Genomic DNA, 21,538 nt, shown 5'->3' with positions numbered 1-21,538 from the left:
CTTACATCGCCATGCTAAGCACTAAGTATACATGTGAACCAGAGAACCCTTACATCACCATGCTAAGCACTAAGTATACATGTGAACTAGAGAACCCTTACATCACCATGCTAAGCACTAAGTATATGTGAACTAGAGAACCCTTACATCGCCATGCTAAGCACTAAGCATATGTGAACTAGAGAACCCTTACATCACCATGCTAAGCACTAAGTATATGTGAACTAGAGAACCCTTACATCACCATGCTAAGCACTAAGTATATGTGAACCAGAGAACCCTTACATCGCCATGCTAAGCACTAAGCACATGTGAACTAGAGAACCCTTACATCACCATGCTAAGCACTAAGTATATGTGAACTAGAGAACCCTTACATCACCATGCTAAGCACTAAGTATATGTGAACTAGAGAACCCTTACATCACCATGCTAAGCACTAAGTATATGTGAACTAGAGAACCCTTACATCACCATGCTAAGCACTAAGCATATGTGAACTAGAGAACCCTTACATCACCATGCTAAGCACTAAGTATATGTGAACCAGAGAACCCTTACATCACCATGCTAAGCACTACGTATATGTGAACTAGAGAACCCTTACATCGCCATGCTAAGCACTAAGTATATGTGAACTAGAGAACCCTTACATCACCATGCTAAGCACTAAGCATATGTGAACTAGAGAACCCTTACATCACCATGCTAAGCACTAAGTATATGTGAACTAGAGAACCCTTACATCACCATGCTAAGCACTAAGTATATGTGAACTAGAGAACCCTTACATCGCCATGCTAAGCACTAAGTATATGTGAACCAGAGAACCCTTACATCACCATGCTAAGCACTACGTATATGTGAACTAGAGAACCCTTACATCACCATGCTAAGCACTAAGTATATGTGAACTAGAGAACCCTTACATCACCATGCTAAGCACTAAGTATATGTGAACTAGAGAACCCTTACATCGCCATGCTAAGCACTAAGCACATGTGAACTAGAGAACCCTTACATCGCCACGCGAAGTATATGTGAACTAGAGAACCCTTACATCGCCATGCTAAGCACTAAGTATATGTGAACTAGAGAACCCTTACATCACCATGCTAAGCACTAAGTATATGTGAACTAGAGAACCCTTACATCACCATGCTAAGCACTAAGTATATGTGAACTAGAGAACCCTTACATCGCCATGCTAAGCACTAAGCACATGTGAACTAGAGAACCCTTACATCACCATGCTAAGCACTAAGTATATGTGAACTAGAGAACCCTTACATCACCATGCTAAGCACTAAGTATATGTGAACTAGAGAACCCTTACATCACCATGCTAAGCACTAAGTATATGTGAACTAGAGAACCCTTACATCGCCACGCGAAGTATATGTGAACTAGAGAACCCTTACATCACCATGCTAAGCACTAAGCATATGTGAACTAGAGAACCCTTACATCGCCATGCTAAGCACTAAGTATATGTGAACTAGAGAGCCCTTACATCACCATGCTAAGCACTAAGTATATGTGAACTAGAGAACCCTTACATCGCCATGCTAAGCACTAAGTATACATGTGAACTAGAGAACCCTTACATCGCCATGCTAAGCACTAAGTATATGTGAACTAGAGAACCCTTACATCACCACGCTAAGCACTAAGTATATGTGAACTAGAGAACCCTTACATCACCACGCTAAGCACTAAGCATATGTGAACTAGAGAGCCCTTACATCACCATGCTAAGCACTAAGCATATGTGAACTAGAGAGCCCTTACATCACCATGCTAAGCACTAAGTATATGTGAACTAGAGAACCCTTACATCACCATGCTAAGCACTAAGTATATGTGAACTAGAGAACCCTTACATCACCACGCTAAGCACTAAGTATATGTGAACTAGAGAACCCTTACATCACCATGCTAAGCACTAAGTATATGTGAACTAGAGAACCCTTACATCGCCATGCTAAGCACTAAGCACATGTGAACTAGAGAGCCCTTACATCGCCATGCTAAGCACTAAGCATATGTGAACTAGAGAGCCCTTACATCACCATGCTAAGCACTAAGTATATGTGAACTAGAGAACCCTTACATCACCATGCTAAGCACTAAGCATATGTGAACTAGAGAACCCTTACATCGCCATGCTAAGCACTAAGCATATGTGAACTAGAGAACCCTTACATCACCATGCTAAGCACTAAGTATATGTGAACTAGAGAACCCTTACATCACCATGCTAAGCACTAAGCATATGTGAACTAGAGAACCCTTACATCGCCATGCTAAGCACTAAGCATATGTGAACTAGAGAACCCTTACATCACCATGCTAAGCACTAAGTATATGTGAACTAGAGAACCCTTACATCACCATGCTAAGCACTAAGCATATGTGAACTAGAGAACCCTTACATCGCCATGCTAAGCACTAAGCATATGTGAACTAGAGAACCCTTACATCACCATGCTAAGCACTAAGTATATGTGAACTAGAGAACCCTTACATCGCCATGCTAAGCACTAAGCATATGTGAACTAGAGAACCCTTACATCACCACGCTAAGCATATGTGAACTAGAGAACCCTTACATCACCATGCTAAGCACTAAGTATATGTGAACTAGAGAACCCTTACATCACCATGCTAAGCACTAAGTATATGTGAACCAGAGAACCCTTACATCGCCATGCTAAGCACTAAGTATATGTGAACCAGAGAACCCTTACATCACCATGCTAAGCACTAAGTATATGTGAACTAGAGAACCCTTACATCGCCATGCTAAGCACTAAGCATATGTGAACTAGAGAACCCTTACATCGCCATGCTAAGCACTAAGTATATGTGAACTAGAGAACCCTTACATCGCCATGCTAAGCACTAAGTATATGTGAACTAGAGAACCCTTTCATCGCCACGCTAAGCACTAAGTATATGTGAACTAGAGAACCCTTACATCGCCATGCTAAGCACTAAGTATATGTGAACTAGAGAACCCTTACATCGCCATGCTAAGCACTAAGTATATGTGAACTAGAGAACCCTTTCATCGCCATGCTAAGCACTAAGTATATGTGAACTAGAGAACCCTTTCATCGCCACGCTAAGCACTAAGTATATGTGAACTAGAGAACCCTTACATCGCCATGCTAAGCACTAAGTATATGTGAACTAGAGAACCCTTACATCGCCATGCTAAGCACTAAGTATATGTGAACTAGAGAACCCTTTCATCGCCACGCTAAGCACTAAGTATATGTGAACTAGAGAACCCTTACATCGCCATGCTAAGCACTAAGTATATGTGAACTAGAGAACCCTTACATCACCATGCTAAGCACTAAGTATATGTGAACTAGAGAACCCTTACATCACCATGCTAAGCATATGTGAACTAGAGAACCCTTACATCACCATGCTAAGCACTAAGTATACATGTGAACTAGAGAACCCTTACATCACCATGCTAAGCACTAAGTATATGTGAACTAGAGAACCCTTACATCACCATGCTAAGCACTAAGCATATGTGAACTAGAGAACCCTTACATCACCATGCTAAGCACTAAGTATACATGTGAACTAGAGAACCCTTACATCACCATGCTAAGCACTAAGTATATGTGAACTAGAGAACCCTTACATCACCATGCTAAGCACTAAGTATATGTGAACTAGAGAACCCTTACATCACCATGCTAAGCACTAAGTATATGTGAACTAGAGAACCCTTACATCACCATGCTAAGCACTAAGTATATGTGAACTAGAGAACCCTTACATCACCATGCTAAGCACTAAGTATATGTGAACTAGAGAACCCTTACATCACCATGCTAAGCACTAAGTATATGTGAACTAGAGAACCCTTACATCACCATGCTAAGCACTAAGTATATGTGAACTAGAGAACCCTTACATCGCCATGCTAAGCACTAAGTATATGTGAACTAGAGAACCCTTACATCACCATGCTAAGCACTAAGTATATGTGAACCAGAGAACCCTTACATCACCATGCTAAGCACTAAGTATATGTGAACTAGAGAACCCTTACATCACCATGCTAAGCACTAAGTATATGTGAACTAGAGAACCCTTACATCACCATGCTAAGCACTAAGTATATGTGAACTAGAGAACCCTTACATCGCCATGCTAAGCACTAAGTATATGTGAACCAGAGAACCCTTACATCGCCATGCTAAGCACTAAGTATATGTGAACTAGAGAACCCTTACATCACCATGCTAAGCACTAAGTATATGTGAACTAGAGAACCCTTACATCACCATGCTAAGCACTAAGTATATGTGAACTAGAGAACCCTTACATCACCATGCTAAGCACTAAGTATATGTGAACTAGAGAACCCTTACATCACCATGCTAAGCACTAAGTATATGTGAACTAGAGAACCCTTACATCGCCATGCTAAGCACTAAGTATATGTGAACCAGAGAACCCTTACATCACCATGCTAAGCACTAAGTATATGTGAACCAGAGAACCCTTACATCGCCATGCTAAGCACTAAGCATATGTGAACCAGAGAACCCTTACATCACCATGCTAAGCACTAAGTATATGTGAACCAGAGAACCCTTACATCGCCATGCTAAGCACTAAGTATATGTGAACCAGAGAACCCTTACATCGCCATGCTAAGCACTAAGCATATGTGAACTAGAGAACCACTGTCTCATCAGTTACATTGAGCAAACACCCCTCTGTAAGTATCCTTGTTTCCAGTACTTCTCCAGAGCCCGGCCCTCTACAGCAGCCTGTTTCCCCAGGGTTTACAATCTAAAGGATCACACAGTTTATTTACAGGGTCTCATACACTCCGGTTAAGCAGGCACTAGAGCATCCCCCCCCTTTTTTAACCATATAAGGGAATTAAGTGATTATCCCAGTCACCTCCAAGTAGGACTAAGTTACATAGCAGCACCTGGCCAGTAATAAGGAGATCTGAGTTCAAATTTGGCCTTAATTGGGTGACCCTGGGCAACTCACGCCTCCAATTTCTCAAACGTAAGCTAGAGATAATAACAGCGCCTCCTTCCCAGGGGTGTTTTGAGGGTCACTTGGGATAGTAATAGTAACGTGCTCCTGGAACATAAGAAGAACTACGTAAATGTCGCCGCCGTTATTTTTGTAATTATTAACCACTAACTGGCTCTGCCTCAGTTTCCCCTGCCATGTAATTCCCGATGTCACTGGGAATCAGTTCCTAGATGTGTTATTGAGGATTAAGTGAGCCATGGGTACACAGGTCTCAGAAATATAAGAGGTGCTGTTACCGCCTGGTGCTCTCTTACTTCACAAACAATAGCTCTCCCCCTCCCCTCCCCCCCACAGGCTGCCCCCCAGCCGGGTCTAGGACTCTAGGAGGAGGCCAAGCCCGGGAACTACATTCCCCAGAATTCCCAGTGCTTCCCTTCCTCCTCTTCCTGTCCCGGGCGGCTGATGAAACTGAAAGTGCTGCTCCTGCAGCTGGGGCTCTTTTTTTAACCTTCAGTCCTGTGAACACTGCGGGGGGGCTGAATCCGGTAGGGGGTGGAAAACCCTGGGCCCCGGGTAAAGCATGAACGGAAGAGTGGATTATCTGGTCACGGAAGAAGAGATCAATCTTTTCAGGGGACCCTCAGGTACTTGGCGGGAGCTGAGGATGGGTGAGGGGAGGGGGAAGGGCTGGGACTGAGGCTCCCCGCCGCTCCCGGGGTGCCTTCCCTCCCTCCACCTCTCTTTGGCCGGCCGGGGGGCCTCCACGGGAGTAACACCTTCCTCCTTCCCTCCCTTGGAGGGGACGTGCTGGTGGCCTTCCGTCCGCCCCCGGAGCCGGCTCCTGGCGGGGGAGCCCCTGCCCCGCACTGCCCTGTGCGCAGCCTGGCACGGCCGAGCCGCCGGACGTCAGGGCGACTCCCGGGAGCGGGCGGACTAACGGCGGGGGGCGTGTTGCCCTTTGTAACTCACCTGGGGCTGCTTTGTCCGCCTCGCCCTCCCCCCCCGCTCCCACCCCTTTTTGTCCCTTCCACCTTTCCCCAGTGGCGGGCTCTGCGGGGCGCTCGCTTTGTCCCCTTTCCTCCCCTTTTCTTTTTATTTTAAAAAATCTCCGTTACGGAGCTTCTCCGGAGCCCAACCTGTAAATTCACCTCTCGCCTTGTATAAATTCTTTTTCTTCTTTTTTTTTTTTTTAAAGAGCCCGACTACTGACAGTTTGTAAAGCGATCGAACAGTCGATCCACCTAGCTTTTAATAAGGTCTGCAGGGGGCCTGGAGACTTGGAAGATCACTGGGGTCAAGTCTGTTTGCCGGGATAGGCGATTTGTCCAAGGTCACGGGCTAATTAAGTGGGGGGGAGGGGACTCAGCCTGGCCGCCTCAGCCGGGTTTCCGAGTCCTTCACCCCAGCCTCACCCTCCTCTCCCGCTGCTCTGGCGGGGTTTAGCGTGTGAACGGACACCTTGAGCTGCGCAGGAGCACGAGGTGCTGATTGAACCCTCTGAAAATAGACCTCCTGACGGGGCCAGCCCGGCGGCCGGCCGCATCTCTCCTGGGCAGTGACAGGACCACTCGCGCTTCCTGCTGAGTTTCAGTTGTCCTGCAGGGATCGGTGTTAGGAGAGTGGCTCCAGATACTTTTGAATCGCACACCCCTTTCAGGTCCTTGCGATTCCAGCAGCGGTGCTCTACCCACCGCGCCATCTAGCTGCCCACGCATCCCTTTCAGGGAAAAATGAGTTACGGTATTTGTTCCCTCGGACAGTGAACTCTAGACTTTTTGTATTGTGCCCTGTTATCAGTAGAAAAAAATTAAATCAACTCTCCCAGCATGTGTAGAGTCATTTACAAATTACAGCACGGACTGTCACACCTGAAATAATTAGCATTATCCAACTTGGAAAAAGCAAAAGGGCAAGGTGAAAACTCCTAAACTACTTCTAGACTTCCCATTTGGGGTGAATTACTGTGTTTTTTCTTTTAAAAGTTTCCTTCCCTTTTGTCATTGAATCCTGTATAGGATATGTGGATAGATGAATGGTGGAGCTGTAGGTGACAGAATTAAGTGAGTCAGTTGAAGCAGGACTGAGGGGATCCCAGATCCTAGTTCCCACTCTGGAGAGGATTAGGGAATAAGCATTTACATAATACCTGTTTTGTGCCGGCGCTTTACAAATATCACTTCATTTCGTCCTCACAACAACTCTGGGAAGTAGTTGCTACTCTTATCCCCATTTTAGAGTTGATGAAACTGAGGCAGATAGTTTAGTGACTGGTCCAGGATCACACGGCTCAGGTCATCCTGATGAAGATCCAGCATTCTCGGCACTCACTGCATAAACAGAACAGGAATTATTGATGAATGAAGAGCCTGTGTGTGTGTGTGGGGAAGTGGGGGATATCTTGAAAGCTTACATTCAGTTTTTCATAGTTAGCAAGGTTAACGTACAAACCATCTTTTTGCCTTTTGGTTTGCCAAATTACAAGATTTTTTCTCCTTTTTCCAGTTGCTGCCAGGTTGTGTGTGGTCCTGACTGTGGTTCCTTGCTTTTGGTATGCTTTGCGGATACTTAAAGTATTTTTTATTTTTTTCTTTGACATCAAAGCTCTGGATTTCTGGCTGTGACATTACAGGGAATTTTCAGTTTGAAGTTTTTTTAGATGATGATTAGTAGACTCTTTATTTTTACTTTTCCTCTGGTCCTAATAAACCTGGCCTGTTTGCATAACTTGTTTGAGACATAGTGTCCGGGTTTTTTGGTTTGTTCATAGTTTCCAGGGGAGTCTGATGTTTGTCTCTTATCTTTCTTTGGCCTAATTTTCAGTTTAGTTTTTGATAGGAAGTAACTTCTGTTTTCTTTTATTTCTTTTTAATGTCCTTCTCAGGATGATGGATGAGACGCCTAGCCTCACTGAGGGGTAAGGGCAGGCTCCTGAGCTCTCCCCCACAGTTAGGCAGGAGACATTGCAGGTGGGGATGTGGAGGGTGCTGAATTGACCTTATCCTCTTCTGGGGCTCCCAGTGCTCTGAGGGGTTCAGAGCTGGGCCTAATTCCCTGCAAAGTGATTGGGAAAGCAGGCCAGGGATGGGGGCTGGCTTCAGGATCCCAATTAGTGGAACTTGTAACTCATAACAAGCCCTCAGGTTAACTTGTGGGCTGTTTGCTCCCCCTAGCTTCCCTGGCTTCTTTCCCCAGCTTTGCTTTTTTTCTTTACAGGAGGAGAGGAAATAATCTCTAAGGGCCCTTCCAATGGTAATTTCCTGTTTTTCTGTGACATTTGTAGCTTGAGAGTAGATTGCAGCTGATCCTTTGAGAATCATTGGTGTAGGCAGGGACTGAAGAATATGAGTAGAGTAGTCCTCCCCACCAAAAGAAATCTGACAAGGGGAGGGTTTTCAAAGGAGCACTTTAGTAAACATTTATTTATTATTTGGGAGTACCAAATGAGGTGCAAGAAAGAGTTAGAAAGATTACATAAAGATAGTTTCTGCCCTATACACACACACACACACACACACACACACATACATACAGACTCATAAAACTAGGAGACAAAATGGTATTCAGTAATTATATAAAAGAGATATAAACCAAAAGCAAGGTAGGGTCTGAAGAAGAAAGGATTGCCATTGCCTGGGATTGAGATATTAGGAAAAGCTTCAGGCATTTGAGGCTGGGCCTTAAAAATTAAGTAGAATTTCAATAGGTGAATATGGTGCCGAGGGCATTCCCAGAATAGGAGATTGCCTAACCTTCCTGGATAGCATGGAGGTGAGACAGTGAGGGAAGTGTGTGGCACGCAAGGGAGTTTGGCTGTTTGGCTTAAACCTGTGTGAGATAAAGCTGAAGAGGTGCTGCCACATTATAAAGAACCTTCCCTGTCAGCGGAAGGACATTGAGCTTCTATTGGTAGTCGGGAATGGATGAATGAATCTATGAAGTACTTACTACATGCCAGGACTTTGCTAAACTCTCAAGGTGCAGATGCAGAAAGCTAGACAAACTTACAGCCTGATGAGGGAAGTAGGGGCCTGGCAGTAGGCTTGGTAAGGAACTCATAAGTGTATCTAAAGGAGTCCCAGGGCAATGGCTCTACATGTTTGCTTGTTTTTTTTTTTGCTTTCTTTGGGATGCTTATAGAGGTAGAAGGGAAAAAGTCATATGTGTGTGTATATAGGAGAGGGGACCAGAATCACCTAGATATATTGAACCCTAACCAGTCAGGAGCTTAGGGCCCCTATCATGAGATCCTAGGTGGGGCTTAGCAGAGAAAGCCTGAAGCATTGATAGGATTATAAAACTCCCCTGGACAAGTAGGAAGAGCACTGATTTGTAGGCCTTTTGTTCCAGTGGACTCTCCATTACAGTCCCACCCCAGGTGGAGGTCTCTAGAAACTCTAGTTATATTGTATCCAATCAGAAAACCAGGTTATGGTGTCAAACCCTGTATATGGATTTATAACAGATCTTTTATTTATTTTTTTGTTGTTGTTGAGACAACTGGGGTTAAGTGATTTGCCCAGGGTCCCATAGCTAGGAAGTGTTAAGTGTCTGAGACCAGATTGAACTCAGGTCCTCCTGACTTAAGGGCTTGTGCTCTATCCGCTGGGCCACCTAGCTGTCCCCTCATAGTATAGATCTTTTGCCAAGTCTCTGTTAGGGTTAGCCTGACATGGTAGTCTGCTTCATGTCTTCTCTCACCTTTCCTCCTTCCTTCCCCTTCATCTCATGGTGTCTTTCTCCTTGTCACAACTAACTCTTTTAGGCTGCTAAATCCCTTTTAGGTTAACTGGACAGTCAATGATATAATCCCCTTCTACCCACTTCCTTTTGGATTAACTGCCAAACCCTTCTATAGATTTAAGCCTGCCTGTTGATGTCATACACTCACCTCATGGGATCTTCCCTTTAATGGATTAATTGTGAGTTCCACTAAAAAAAAATTGTCTTTCTCCTTGTTATTGTTATCTGGTATAGATAGCTTGACTATCTCCATGTTGTGAATGGAATCTCCATTATGCAATATTTGTATAATATTCTTTTTATAATTAATTGTTCTCTTAAAACTATTTCATATTTATTACTCCTAGTGCCTATTTTGCTTTTTCATAAATGGTGATTTTACTTAGAGTTGAGTTGGAGGGCTCCTTTGGAAGTCAAGGTTGAAACTGAGGCATGAAGATGGTTGGAGTGTCAATAAAGAGCCATTAGTGGCTGGATTTTAAGGCCAAGTTGGAGACAAGAATGCCTATTTGGATATTCCTGCCCTTTCTCTCTCCTGTGCCTATAGTATTTATAGGTGCCTGGAGAACTTCAGTTTTTAAGCCCTTATTCCAATATACATAAGACTGGATTAGCTTTTTTCTCTATAGGAATGTTAACTCTTCCTATATTTACTCTTTTTCTAATTGGGAAAACATGGGCATGAAGAAAGGTATTAAGGGATAAAGTCTTGCTACTGCCTCTTATTTCATGCTTTTTCTACAAAGTGTGTCCCTATGGCTTGTGTCAAATGAAGGACAGGGTTGTGTAGACTGGTCTTGATGGTGTACTGAATTTTAGACCTGCCTTGTCACAAACTATGTGACTCTGGGCAAATCCTATAACCTCTCTGGGCCTTGGATGATTTCTTAAAGTTAAGAGAAGAATTCTTCTGAGAAAGATCTAGAGAGTCTAGTGGACTGCAAGCCAGCCTTTCTCAGTTCTAAAATTTTATGAAACCATTACACTCAATTATTCCTGGGAAAAAATAAGATGATAATGAAGGCCTGGTAGCAGTGGTAGCAGTGAGTGAAAATAGCGGGGGGAGGGATTGAATCTGGAAGATTGTGGAGAGAGAATTGGCAGGAAGTAGACTTGGCCTCCTTTTACTAATGAAGAAACTGAGACCCAGGTCCTCCTGGTCCAATATATACCGTGCTTTCTGTCTTCTCACTTATAAAATGAGACGTTTGGGCTTGGTTATCCCTGGGCTTCTTTCCAGTTAAAAATTCTGTAAAGCTATAGCCAGCATTCAGGGGTGCTAAGGAGATCAGAGTGGTGAGAGAGCTAGACGTGGGGACAGCTTCTCCAAAGCCAAGGGAGAGTGGTGTAGCAGTGATGTATCCTGTAGAGAGGTCAGGGAGGATCTGAGGGCAGGAGGTTCTCTGGAGAACTCTGAGAGCAGCTTCTACAAGTGAGTACTGAAGTACTAGTAGGTCGTGAGAAGTGGTAGAAGAACTGGGCCAGTAGGAACAAGGGAAAGTCTGGGGGTTTTATTTATTTATTAGGATTGCTGAAATCTAGCTGTTTGTGGCCAGCTGGAAAGGAGTCAGGGTGGAGGGGGTGGGTGGGAAGGAGGTTGGGGAGAGAGAAAAAGAGATAAGAAGAAACAGAGGGGGGAGGGAGAGAGGGGGGAAGAAGGGTGAAGGCAGGTAACGTGGAGGACAATTAGGAGAAGAGAGAGAAAAAAGAAAAGGAGGGAAGAGAGAAACTATGAGCATTTTTGTGATTCCATTGGTTGTCCTGGAGGAAGAAGGACCTATAGGATAGGAGGAAGACAACCTTTACAAAGATTAAGGACACTCTTAAGGACTTGGACAGCAGGGAAAGCGGAGACAATGGAAGTTTCTAGGTGGATCAAGAAGTTAAAGCTTGTACCAGATAAGTCTCAGTCTTCTCAGCGAATTAGACTAGGTCAGCCTGGAAATGATGGGATGGAAGGCTGGAAGACTATCAAATTTTGATAATCATTGAGAGGAATGAGATGAGAAATCAATGCCATCTAAAGAAAAGGATTGTTTCTATACTTGGGCTTTAACAATCAACTTCACAGGTCCAAGAAGGGAGTTCTGATAAAGATCTAAGCATTTTAGTGGACCACAGACTCAACATTCAAAAGCTAATGTTACTAGCAGCAAGAAGGGCCTGGAGTTCAGCAGGAAGGAGCTGATCGATAATTTTGCTTATGCTCTGTCCTGGTCAGACCGCACTTGGAGGATTGTGTTCAGTTCTGTTTAAGATGGTCACGGAGTGGAGTGTATTCAGAAGAGGAATGAATATGGTAGGAGAATTGGACTTCCATGTCATCTGAAATTCAGATTCAGAAGAGCTGGGAGTGTTTGACTTGGAGAAGAGATTTAAGGAAATATTTAAAAGTCTATCTTATGGAAGAGGGGTTAGATTTGTATTTGGTCTTAGAAGGCAGATCCTAGAGTAATAGGTCAGAATTACAGAGAGGTTGATTTTAGCATCTTTTAAGCTAGCACAGTGGATAGTGTGCCTGGCCTGCACTGGGGAAGACTCATCTTCCTGTGTTCTCACCCTCAGACACTTTTAGCTATAGGACCCTGGGCAATCACTGAACCCTGTTTATCTCAACTGCCTCATCTGTAAAATGAACTGGAGAAGGAAATGGAAAACCATCCATTATCAAAGCCAAAATGGGGTCACAACTAAAAATGAAGACAACAAAAAAGAAAAAAAGAGTCCCAACAATTTTAGAAGTCTCCAAAGCAAATTGGACTGTGTTGGATGATCTCTTTCTTATCTGTGATGCAGGAGAGATTAGGAGTGATAGTTGCCATTCTTAATAGCTCTTGAAGGTTGCTTTACCTATCTTATGTCATTTGATCCTAATCATAGCTTTGGAGTGGAGAGGAAAGTGAAGCTCAGAGAGATTAAGTGATTTCTTCTTGGTTACCCAGTTTGTGGTAAAAGTGGAATCTGCCTCCACTGCCTAAGCTTTCTCTTCTTCTTGGATTTGAGCTGGAGATGGCAGCTGAGGTTGGTCCCTCCCTCCTGACTTGGAGATTGTGTGCTGGACTACTGGGCCTAGCTTAAATGTAATGGGTGAAGTTTACATCAAGATCACTGTGCCGGGAAATAAGAATGGAGAAAAGAAGGATGATAGGAATTACCCAAGGTTGAGGATTAGGAGGTAGGCAATGGGGAGTTTCATGGGATGAGAGAATCATTGATGTGGTTCATCTTGGGGATAAATACAGGGTGAGGGGGAAAAGGCAAGTGACTCCAGAGTGGAGCAGTCAGTCAGTCAGCTGGGGATATGAAATCCTTACCATGTGCTAGGCAGTATGTTAAACACTGGGGATGCAAAGAAAAGACAGAAACGTACTTCCTGCTGTCAAAGAACTCATTCTAATGTGAGAGACAAAATGTCAACAACTCTTGTGTTCACACAAAATACATAAAGAGTAGATGCAATACCCTCTCATCAGAGGGATAGTGCTAGTAGATCGTGGGTGTGATTGATTGGGTGAAACTATGCAGATAGGAAAGGATTGAGGGACTGGAAGTCATGTTGAGGAAGGCAAGCAGGTCCAGCAGCAGAGGAGGCGGAGGTTGTGATCATGAGGTCTCAAGTGTGACTTTGCTGGCATCAGACAGGAGACAAAGATTGTTAGAGGGTCAGAAACTAGCTGTGGTGCCAGCCTTAGCCTCATCCTCTATGATCCCAGAATTTAGAGTTGGAAGGAACATAAGAGACGGCCTACTCCAGCATCCCATTTTGCAGATTTAGAAACAGGTCTGGGTCAGAGTCGCCTCAATATAAAGTAACAAAACTTAGCTATGAACATGATGAAGAGTGGTGGGGAATATGTCTTGTTCTCTGCCTCTTTTTTTTAAGGATACTGATGATTTTATAGGTTGTGGCTGTTTTGCAATATCCTAATCTTTAGCAGCATTATAGTGTTCAAATAACTTTTTTAATATGTCACAGGAGAGAGGTTTTATAGTTTGCTATTGATAGACATGAGGGTATCTCAAGGTAGGAACACAGGCTTATGGCCTGATTTCAGGCCAGTGGAAACTTACCATGTAGTCATTTATTTTACCTTTGACTTGGTAACATGCATTTTTTCTAATGCCCTAGCCTCCAGGTATAACACATGCTTTTAATTAAGGCTGCAGTCCTTGAATCCATGCCTGCCCAATATAGGTATCTAGGTGGTAAACCTCATATATTCATCCATTCAGGCAATCATTCATAAATATTTCTTGTGAAGTTAGGGTCATCCTTGATTTTTCACTGCATTTTTGGTTATTCACCAGGTCTGGCAGATTCTGCTTTCACAAACATATTTCTTATCTGCCCTTTCCTCTCTATTCAGAGCCAAGTCTAGCTCTGTGTTTTTCACCTGGATTATTTTGAAATTAGTTTCCCTAGTCTCTGTCTTCTCTGTTCTACCTTCCACACAGCTGCCAAAGTAATCTTCCCAAAGCAGGCATCTGGCCATGACCTTACCTTGCTAAGTAATTTTCAGGGACTCCCTGTTACTTGTAGAGGCAGCTAAGTGGCATGGTGGATGGGTGCTGGGCCTGGATTCAGGAGGACTCACCTTCCTGAGTTAAAATCTGGTCTCCAACACTTCCTCGTTTTGTGACGCTAGGCAAGTCACTTAATCCTGTTTGCCTCAGTTTCCTCATTTTCTAAATGAGATAAGGAAATGGCAAAAGGAATTATCATCCCATAATCTGCTATTTCTGTCTACACTGTTTTCCTAGTTCTGCTTCCTTCACTCAGCATTACTTCATGTAAATTTTTCCAGGCTTTGGCCTACTCAGCGTTCCTTGAAGAACAATAATATTCATTATATTCATATGCTATATCTTATTTAGCATTCCTCAACTGATATAATGCCATCTCTTTTGGGAAGCTGATCCTCCTGGTTATTAGTGCTCTCTTACTCCTCAAATTACCCAGCACTTAACATAGTGCTTGGCATATAGTAAGTACTTAATTCATGTTTATTGAATGAATCTTGTAGTTCTCTCTGTTAAATGTTGTAGTTATCCAATATAAATGCCTCTCTCTCTCTCTCTCTCTCTCTCTCTCTCTCTCTCTCTCTCTCTCTCTTTCTCTCTCTCTCTCTCTCTCTCTCTCTCTCTCTCTCTCTCTCTCTCTCGCTGTCTCTCTCTCTCTCTCTCTCTCTCTCTCTCTCTCTCTCTCTCTCTCTCTCTCGCTGTCTCTCTCTCTCTCTCTCTTTTTTGATTCCTTCCCCCTCAAAAAGCTCTTTGAGGTCCAAAAAAAAAAAAAAGCTCTTTGAGGTAAAAAAAAAAAAAAAAAAAGCTCTTTGAGGTTGAGGACTATTTGTCTTTATATTCCCAGTGCTGGTCATTGTGTTTTAATAGGTAGTAGTTGCTTAATAAATGTTTTTGAATTGAAGTGAACAAATCCTTTGCTATGTGTAAATTTTTGATATTATAAAGAATAAAAAAAAAAAAAAAGATATGGTTCTAGCCTTCAAATTCCTTACAGTTCATTTGGGGAAACAAGATAAACGTACATAAAATATAATAATAAATATAAGACAGCATATGATTAAGGACTGATAATTGCAAAAGCTGCTATAAGAATTTAAGAGTTTGAGTATGGGTCAAAGCAGTTAGGAAGAAGTAGGATTTAAACTGGGTTTTTAAGTGTTAGAGGTGGTATGGCAAAGTCTGGAAGCCAGGAAGCCCAGAGTTCAAGCCCTGCTTCTAACACATATTGGCTTATGAATTTTCAGGGCAGCCTGTCATTGCTCTAGGTATATGTCTAAAACTAAAATCCAGAGAATTGCCATTGGGAGGAAGAGCTTCCTTACCTAGGAGTTCTCTGAATCATTAAACTACCATCTTATTCTTATCCCCTTTAAATGTGGATAGAATTTGAGCCAGCATAGAGGAGGGGTGGAGGAGAAGGTATTACAGATGGAGAAAACAACATGAAAAAGCATGTAATGAATTAATGAACCAGTCTGGCTGGAGCAGTAGGTTCTAATAGGGAGCAGTAGGTGGTAAGTCTGGGGAGGTAGGCTGAGATCAGGCTGTGGAGGGCTTTGCATGCCAGGTTAAGGAATTTAGGCTTTCTTCCATAAACTAGCTGTTCCTAGCACATGCCAGGTAGCACATGGGCCAGTTTTCTTGGGCCTGTAATTTAGCTATTGCCTGCCCTTTCCCCATTTTGACCACCATTTGAGTACCTGAGGAGGCTTCAGCCATAGTGATTATTGAGACTATGTGAGCAGAGCAGTTATTTGGAGTAGGGACAGGGCTCTCATTTCTTTCATGCTCATGAGTTGGTATTCTACACATAAGTTATTCTATCCTCATTTACATACCCCCTGACTGCTACCCTTCCACCCTCCTGGCATACCCCAGAGCAAGGAGTTAGAAATCCCTCAAGAGACAGCTGTCACCAGCTGCTGAAGATTTCTGAGCAGTATATTTAACATCAGACGCAGTGTTGTTGGAAGATTGTTATTTCTTTGGGGCATGGGATATACCTCAGAAGCAGTGATGATAGTAGAGAAAGGGAGAAGAGACATTGCTGAGGAAGAATCAGTTGGATATTAGAGGGTGGAAAGTGGGAAATGGATAAGAAGGAGGAAGAAATCAAGATGACTGAAGTTAATCTGGGATAAATAGAAGAATGAAAAAGATATAGTTTTTGAAAGGGAAAGAGTAAGTTTTTTTTTTTTGACATGTTAATTTTGAATGATAGGCAGGTCATACAAGTGGAAATAACCACTTGGATATTAAAAAATGGATGGGAGCTCAAGAGAAGAATCAGGAATGTAGAGGGGAATTTGGGTGCAAAGTTTAGATAAGTCATGGCCCCTGACCTCAGGGAGCTTCCAGTGTAGTAGGGGACTAAAATTCCCAAATTGCTTTGATATACAGTACTACATGGTAAGTGCGTCAAGGGAGGAAGAGCAGTCTTGACCAGAGAGATAAAGGGAAGATTTTGTGGAAGAGGTGGTGTTTGAGTTGTACTTTAAAAGATAAGTAGGAATTCAGTTGTACCTTTGCACTGAAGATGCTGTTCTATTATTAATATTGTCTTGTGTATTGTCTCCTGGCCACAGCAGTGTTCTCCTTTAGACTGAGACTTGACAGCTGTCCCTACTTTCCAAGTCATGGCTGAGGGAATGTAGGATGCATAGCTAGAATAACATTCCCCAACAATAGGATCATATCTAGGGACCTGATTCTAACCACACTGTCTTCTGATTCTGGAAACACAAGGGGCATGTGAGAGTGTGTTTTGGAACCCCTAAATATCACTCAAAACCACATTAAGTTAGGAAGATGGCCTTTAAGGACTACTTCCACTCTGACCCTATTTATGATAGTTATTAGAAGTAGAGGAGGAAGTAAATGAAACTTTAGAGGACTTTTGTGTAGTTTTAACAACTTTAGAAGTTGATAGCTTTGATTCTTTATTTGAATTCATTTAACTTTTTTTTTTTTTTTAAATACTATGTTTTTGTTGTTTAGTCATTTTTCATTCATGTCTAATTCCTCATAACCTCAGTTAGGCTTTTCTTATCTTTGCCAAGAAAAGCCTAACTGAGGTTATGAGGAATTAGACAGAAAAATACAGCAAAGATACTGGAGTGGTTTTCCATTTCCTTCTCCAGCTCATTTTACAGATGAGGAATCTGAGGCAAAAAGATTTGCCCACAGTCACACAGCTAGTGAGACATCCATATTTTTAAAGTGCTTAACAAAGTACCTGTGTGCCAGGTGCAGGGTGCTATAAAAATTCTTATTATTCTCCTTCCCTAATACTCTCCCTTCTAAATCCAAAGTAGGCATATGCAAACACTTAGCACGCAGGTTAGGATTTTAATTTTTAAAAAGCAAAAGAATGTAGAGCTATCCATCTAGGTCTTGTGGATCTCTAGAAAACCATATCTTGGGGGCAGCTAGATGGCATAGAGAATAAAGCACCAGCTCTTGAGTCAGGAGGACCTGAGTTCAAATATGGCCTCAGATATTTAGTAGCTCTGTGACCCTGGGCAAGTCATTTAATCCAAATTGCCTCAGCAAAGAAAGAAAAATCAGGAACACTGTCATTTCTTGGCTCCCTTCTATAGGGTCATTTCCTTGATTTGCTCTGGTTTTAATCGATAAAGACTGTGTCCCTTGCTTTCTGTCACAGTCATTTCTTTGCCTGCTAGGTCCTTGTAGTTTTCCCTGACTAGAGGCAGGGTGAAGCTTTGTAGTGGGTACCTGGTCTGGTCCACACAATGAATGAACTGTTGGATTTCTTTAATATGAAATCAGCCTTCTGCAAATGGCCAGTCTGCTGTTGGGAAGCTTGCTCCCTGGCTGAAAAGCCTCTTTGTGCGGCTCTGCCCACGTCCTGGTGGGAGCTTAATGCCAAAGAGAAGAGAAGCAGCCTCTCTGGCTGAGACTCGCAGCCCCTTCCTCTCCTTAGGAGGGAGATGCGCTAGCCTGGCCCCTGTGCTTTTGGCGCTCCTTCAGCCTACCTTAATCTGTTTGTCCACAGTCTGGCGATGTGGCACATTGTTTTTGGTTTGGTGCTTCCCTTAGAATAGACATGTTTTGCTAATGATTTTACAGTGGCCTTGAGGTTTGAGCTGTGAGGACCTCATGGATGTTCCTCTTAGCTGGATTGTCATTTGTGACGCAGCCAGGAAGGAGCTAGGGATGTGGCTGTAGCTTTTGGTTCCACCATAGATTTATTTCATCTGTTTATTTAACTTCTAGACCATGGAAAATGAATGGAGTGCTGGACTTGTGGTCAAGAAAAAGCTAAGCTTAACTCTTGCCTCTGACATCCACCCACTCTGTGACCCCAGGCAAAGAGCTTAGTCCGAGCCCTAGGCTGCAGGATACGTGTATTCTCCCACCTCCCTCCTGTACCGATGCAGCCCCTCTGCTCTCCTCTCCTTGTTCCTCATAGAGGGGCAAGAGCGTTTCTTTTGCTGCAGGTAAAAGCCCTGAATTTGGAAGGAGAAGCTTAGGACCTCCTTGGGCCACTTTCCCCTGGTTCTGCTGCTCTCTGTGGCCGAGGTTTGGCTTAGGAGATCTCTGAGGTCTCTTTTATCTCTCAGAATCCCACCAGCAACTAGAGTAATGAAAACACCAGGATGTTAGGATTTCTGAACTCCAGGTATAATCTTGTGACAGCCGTGAGTTCATTTCTGTGTAACAAACTTCTGCGACCTGGTAAATGGCCGAAGGAGGTTGTTCTGTAGGTAAAGACTCCTGTCTGCCTCAGTTTTCTATCTGTTATAATAGCATCTACTTTCCAGGGTTGTTGTGAGGATAAATTGAAATAAAATTGGCAAAGTGCTCTATAAACCTTAAAGTACTATGTAAATGCTAGCTGTTATTATTATCAATTACTCATAATAGCAAATACCTTATTATGGCTTGTGCTTCAAATACAGGCAGGAAGAGAGAAGAGAATTTACTGAGCTATTCATTGTGGACAGTTCCTCCATCAAGTAGCAATTGTCCATTGGCTCTCTAGTCTGTTCTCATCTTAGTTTTCCCCACCATCAAAAATAAAATCTTAACTCTCAAATCATAGCAACCTCAATTAATACAGTATCTAGAGAAATAAAAGGATGGGAATGAAGGTCTATGCATGACATGTCCCTTTATGTGTTAACTATCTTCAGAGCATTTCTTTCACTTAGTAATGAGTTAAAAGCACTTTTTTCCCACCCAATTGAATGTATATATTTTTTCATTTTCAGTTGAAACTGATTTTTTGTTTTTATGTGACATACATTTATAGATTATTCCTACTTTGTGAGAGATTTCATAAAAAAATTTAAAATAGTTAAGTAAAACTAGTAATATATGTAAAAAGTGCTTACAGCGTTCACCTCTGTAGCATTTCTTCCACTTCTCTATTTTCTTTGTTCAAATGAGCAGAAATCCATTTTCTCTTTCTCTCAAACCTTCTCCATTGGGAGGGGGAAAGAAAAGAAAAAACAAATTTATGCAACAAATATGTATAGTCAAGCAAAAGAAATACCTTAATGGCTATACAAAAAACAAACAAACAACAAAACTCAAAACATTTGTTTCATTCTTCTTCCCCAATTCTATCACTGTTCCATCATGGATAACATTTATCATTGATCCTCAAAAACAGGGCTTCTTAAACTTTTTCTATTCATGACACTATCTCAAATTTGAGCTGAGGTGTTTTTGGCAGTGCTCATGGATTTACAATGCAAACTGTGCATGTTGTGGGTTCAGAAGCAAGGCTACAGTGAAAGTGTGCAATGCAACAAGGCAAGCATACCAGAAACACCTTGAATTCATTATGCATTTGATTTTGAATTAATTTTTGGATGTTGCGTTCAGAAACCTTTTACTGTTGCCAAATTTTTCATCATCCCGACATTTAGGTTATGTGACTCCCATATGGGGTTGCAACCCTCAGTTTAAGAAGCTTTCTTCTAGAATCATGAATGGTCTTTATATTGCTCATAGTTCTTACAGCTTTCAAAATTGTTTGTTAAATGTTGTTATTGTATAAATTGTTCTCCTGGTTCTGCTCATTTTCTTCATTGCTTTATAAAAATCCTCAAAATTGTTCATTTTTTATCATTTTTAATTTTACAGTATAAATTGTTCCGATTCTGCTTACTTCATTCCCCACTATAAAGAGCATAATGGGTGAAGAGTATGAACTTCGGGCAACCACTTTCCTGATGTTGCCAGAGCCATTAGAAATGGAGGTCCTGTGGAAATTAATGTTAATTCTTGGTCCAATTTGCTTAAAGGAACCAGATCTTTCCTGAAATCTCTGGCAAATCCATTTAAACACATTTTATTCCTGGCCTGATCCAGGTTGATAGTTCTGAGAGCTACTGGCTTAGTTTTATGGGAATACTATCCCAACCCCACTCCATCTGTTTGCCTAGTCTGAGTCTATGTTGTCTGACATTATCATTTCTCTCTGTGTCCTGCTCTCTCTCTCTCCCCTCTTTCTCCACTCTTCTGCTCCCCTCCATTCCTTTGTGATTTTCTCAGGGCTGGGCTTCAACATCGTCGGAGGGACAGATCAGCAATATGTGTCCAATGACACTGGCATCTACGTCAGCCGAATCAAAGAGGATGGGGCAGCGGCCCAGGACGGGCGGCTCCAGGAGGGTGATAAGATCCTCTCGGTGAGAACTGGTTTTCCACCTTCTTAAAAGTCCTCTGTCTCCTAAGCCTTACACCTTAGCCCTCTCTTTGGAAGGATTTTTGTGGGAAACTTATGATAGATAGAATTGCTTTTAAAAGTCCTTGATATTATCTAATTTAATCCTTGTCTTGAGACAGGTAAGATGGTGAATTTTTTGGTATTTTTAATTTTTTTTTGAGTAAAATATTATTGACCCAGTTATTTTAGGCAGAGAGGTTAAGTGATTTGCCAACAATCATACAGCTAATAAGCAAGGTGTAGGAAGCAAGAATAGATAAAGAATTTCAGTCAAAATGGCAAACAATCAAAAATTAGTCTTATACTATAGGCTTTCTGCCATTGAAACAGCTTCCCTTTTAGTAGTTGAGTCCCATTTCCTTGATCTTACTTTGATGTTTGTCCCCTTATCATTGGGCTTGTGTCTTAGGCCCTTTATTTGTGTAATTTTTAAAGTTATGTCACTTTTTCAGTTGCAGAATCTATCTTAGGTTATGACACCTAGGTTAGGTTATCAGTTATGACACTATGGAATGCAAAAATCGAATATATAGAATAGTTGGTAAG

The 21,538-nt window shown here is 42.3% G+C and overlaps 1 protein-coding gene across 1 annotated transcript in view; it reads left to right on the top strand.

Annotated features, from left to right (window-relative positions):
• The first annotated feature begins 5,467 nt into the window (after positions 1-5,467).
• Positions 5,468-21,538, top strand: part of SYNJ2BP (synaptojanin 2 binding protein) — a 28,389-nt gene continuing 12,318 nt past the window's right edge. Inside the window, exons 1-2 of the mRNA XM_074290164.1 lie at positions 5,468-5,675; positions 20,818-20,954. Coding sequence (XP_074146265.1) covers positions 5,612-5,675; positions 20,818-20,954 — 201 coding nt within the window. The 5' untranslated portion in view covers positions 5,468-5,611. The remainder of the gene's footprint in view (positions 5,676-20,817; positions 20,955-21,538) is intronic.

This window comes from Sminthopsis crassicaudata, chromosome 2 (assembly GCF_048593235.1).
Source record: "Sminthopsis crassicaudata isolate SCR6 chromosome 2, ASM4859323v1, whole genome shotgun sequence".
NCBI lineage: Eukaryota > Metazoa > Chordata > Mammalia > Dasyuromorphia > Dasyuridae > Sminthopsis > Sminthopsis crassicaudata.
Note: the sequence above shows the minus strand (reverse complement) of the source record. Positions and strands in the feature narration are given on the sequence as shown.